Here is a 3,608-nt window from a genome sequence, read left to right as displayed (position 1 = left end):
CTGCTGGACTCCTGGACAAAGCCCCAGCCATGTACTTACTGATGATTCCTGCCTAAATGGACACTGATTGCTAACATTTAAACTGGCCTAAAATTTTAACATTTTTTAATCTGATCTGAACTGGTTTTTGTTTAGAGTATGGGGTGATTCTTTGTTTGTACTTTGTTTATTTGATCTCTGTTACAATTAGAATGTCTTGAGCAGTGTGTCACCTCTCTGAGTCTGGTCTGCTTAAGGTTTTCTAATCTAAGAAATGACAGGTGAACTTTTTCCATACCACTGTCACCTATGTGCTTGCTCAGGGGCATTGCTCAGGTTAGACCTTACCTATCTTACCTATATGAAGCACCTTGAGGTGACTTTTTGTGATTTAGTTCAATATAAATAAACTGAACAATCTAGGGGCAGAACTGTGGCTTAGTGGTTAGCACTGTCACCTCACAGCAAGACACAGCAAGTCATGGGATCGATTTCGATCTGTGGCCTTTCTGTGTGGAGTTTGCATGTTCTCCCTGTGTTTGTGTGGGTTTTCTCCTGGTGTTCCGACTTCCTCCCATATCCGAACACATGCAGGTTAGGTGGATTGCAAACTCTAAATTTTCCATGGGTGTGAATGTGTTTGTCTCTCTATATGTGGCCCTGCAACAGACTGGTGTCCTGTCCAGGGTGTACCTGCCTCATGTCCTATGTCTGCTGGGATAGGCTCCAGCCCCCCAATGGAGTAAATAGTTGAAGGTGAGTGAGTAAGTGAACTGTCTAGGTGCCACACCCAAGTGAATCGTTTGTGTCCCTGTAGCCTTCTCCAGCCACTGGGGTCCTCAAGTCTCAAACATTTATGTACTGCATCATTCGCCAACATTTCATCTGTTTTCTTGCATGAGAACTTGTCTCTGGTTCAGTCACATGTTGAGTGTTTAATTTCAGCTCCATTGTCTTGGTGTACGCAAGCAAACTCAAGGGTCAGTGGCAGATTATCTTGGCTGGATAATTTAGACAAATATGCTTTTCTCAAACAAACAAACAGCAGAGCTGATCCTTCACCTGAGGCTGTGGCACAAAGTATTTCAGCATCAGCAATGCCACGTTGCAGCTTATGGAACCAAAGCACAGAGAGACAACATATATAAAGGCAGAGCTTCCGTTTCCAGCACATCCAGCTACCTGCTGCTTCAAGTGTAACGACTGATCATCACAGAAAGGTAACACTTTACTTTCTGCATGTCAAAAGAACAAGTGACTGTTTATTTCACGAGTGCATCCTCTATTTTTCACGAGTGTTTTTATATATGAGTTGAGAAAATAACTTTGACATAAGTTTCCAAAATGTTAGTTCTTAATTTAAATTCACATCTGTGTAACACAGAAGCATGTGTGTTTGTTCATGTGTGTTTGTGTGACACATTCAGTTTGTCGTTTCACAGATGGCATCAGCTCTTAAGTTCATTGTGCTCCTCGTCTTGGTCTGTGGACTTTGGAGTGAAACAAACGTAAGTCAACCACTGATGTTTCTGAGCTTGAAGAGTCACTTTTTCTTCCACTGTCCTGGAAAAATTTTAATAAAAGTACTGAATAAATGATATTCTGATAAAGTCATTAAACAGTGTTACTGAGTTCATTTTTTAAAATTATGTTTTCTTCTTTTGTGTTCAAAGGCACTAAAGAAAAAGAAATTATTAACCAAATCATACCTGCCATGTCGACCACTGTGTAAGTATTAATCAGCAAAATGTTCCAAACACTGTGGATCTACAGCTGTAATAAAAACGGGGATGTCAGCTTATGGATTTACAAATTCAGCTTCTTCAACAACACACATGGGAGATTCAGACAAACATGAAACTGTGTTCAGGTTTGACATTTGCTGTGTTTTCTCGAATGTGACCGTTGTGTTGCAGATCACTGCTGTGCCAGATGCCCTTACGGTTGGATTCGCTATGGAAACAGGTGTTACATGTTCTTCTACCAGCAAATGACCTGGGCTCAAGCAGAGGTACAAATACGACTCTGCAAACATGAAATAAGTTATAACTACAAAGTCTGAGCTCACAGGCCAAAATAAAGTCTTCAAGGTTCAAACATTCATCGAAGACTAAAGGAAATCTGTATTTATAAAACAGTGTTTGTTTGTAAGATTCACATGAGACTGAATTTGAAGCTCAGTGAGACATTTGAAATAGATTCAATGTGGATTTTTCATTGTCCACTAATTCTGAATCACAAAGACAAAAACTGGACTGTCATTGATATTTGTACTTTACAGTCACATCTGTGCATTAATATTAATAATTTAAATATTCTCTGATTTTCATTGTGGCTTGTTTTTCTTTTTTTTTAAATGAATTTCTTGTCTTTTTTTTTTTTCTTTTGTATTTTGTTTTCCTCTTTAGCGTTACTGCACATACCGCGGTGGGAATCTGGCCTCGATCCCCTACGATGGTGTGCTGGATTTCCTCAGAGGTTATGTTTACAGAGTGACTGGTGCGTACAGACAAGTCTGGCTCGGAGGTCATGATGCCGTCCAAGTAAGTGACTGAACAACAGGAACAAACGGTCGGCTGTGACGCCTGTTAACCCCCAAAATGTGAATCAGCTGCAAATCATGAATCATCCACAAACTGTTCATTGCAAAACGTGAATACTGAAAAAATATCTCCCAAAACGTAAATGCAGGTCTCATAAAACATGAACGAGGGTCTCGCAAAACGTGAATATCATTCATGATATAATTTTTTTTTTTTCAGTTTAAGTAGTTTATGGATTTCAGTTTATGGATCAATTACTTAACACAACCTCAAGCTATTTTAGAGACTTAAAAACAATGTTCAAACCCATTAATAATGTTGGCATACTGACCTTTAAAGTTTTTTCTTTCAGGAGGGTATATGGATGTGGAGCAACGGTGACAGGTTTTACTTTAAGAAGTGGGCCAAGGGTCAACCCAACAACGGTGGAAGACGAGAACACTGCATGGAAATGAACTGCAGAGGTACAAAGTAAAGATCTGCTGTTATTATCTGCCCAATCACAATACTAAAAACAAAAACTGGTTAACACCCATTGCAATGTAACAATATTTGTTGAGTAAACCCTTTTTTTAATTGTTAAATTGTAACCTTTGTTTCCAGGGCAGTACGTCAATGATGCCTGTTGTGGGCTGAGGAAACATTTCTTCTGTGCCCGGAATCTGTGAGAACCTTCACCGCTTGCTGTGGCGTCCACCAAGAGGAAGTCTCTTCTTCACTGATGATGTCACTTCCAGCAGGGTGTTGGGCCTCGATGACATCACTGTTAGACGTTCTCTTGAAAGTTTGAATTCTTTTGCAAATTCATGAATAAATGTTGGTCATGTTCAGAAAACATTGTTTGCAAGCTGTTTATTTTACTGCTTCACGCAAACTCCATGTTTGAAAACCACAAGTCCAATAAAACCATATCGATAAATGCTAAAATCACATACACACAGCATAATATAGAATACTTTACATTACTCCTAAAATCTCCTACACTTTTCCCACATATTGTTATATTACAGCCTTATTCCAAAATGGAGTAAATTATTTTTTTCCCAAAAAATTCTACTCACAACAATTCATCATGACAATGGGAAC

General features: G+C 39.0%; 1 protein-coding gene across 1 annotated transcript; it reads left to right on the top strand.

The window, feature by feature from the left end:
• The first annotated feature begins 1,331 nt into the window (after window positions 1–1,331).
• On the top strand, window positions 1,332–3,357 carry LOC117511776 (galactose-specific lectin nattectin-like). The gene is made up of 6 exons (XM_034171675.1): window positions 1,332–1,487; window positions 1,653–1,705; window positions 1,896–1,990; window positions 2,388–2,522; window positions 2,875–2,986; window positions 3,126–3,357. Exons 3-6 carry the CDS (start codon window positions 1,952–1,954, stop codon window positions 3,188–3,190), a joined length of 351 nt encoding a protein of 116 aa, XP_034027566.1. The 5' UTR covers window positions 1,332–1,487; window positions 1,653–1,705; window positions 1,896–1,951; the 3' UTR covers window positions 3,191–3,357.
• Window positions 3,358–3,608: the final 251 nt, after the last annotated feature.

Source organism: Thalassophryne amazonica, chromosome 6 (genome assembly GCF_902500255.1).
Source record: "Thalassophryne amazonica chromosome 6, fThaAma1.1, whole genome shotgun sequence".
Lineage (NCBI taxonomy): Eukaryota > Metazoa > Chordata > Actinopteri > Batrachoidiformes > Batrachoididae > Thalassophryne > Thalassophryne amazonica.
Note: the sequence above shows the minus strand (reverse complement) of the source record. Positions and strands in the feature narration are given on the sequence as shown.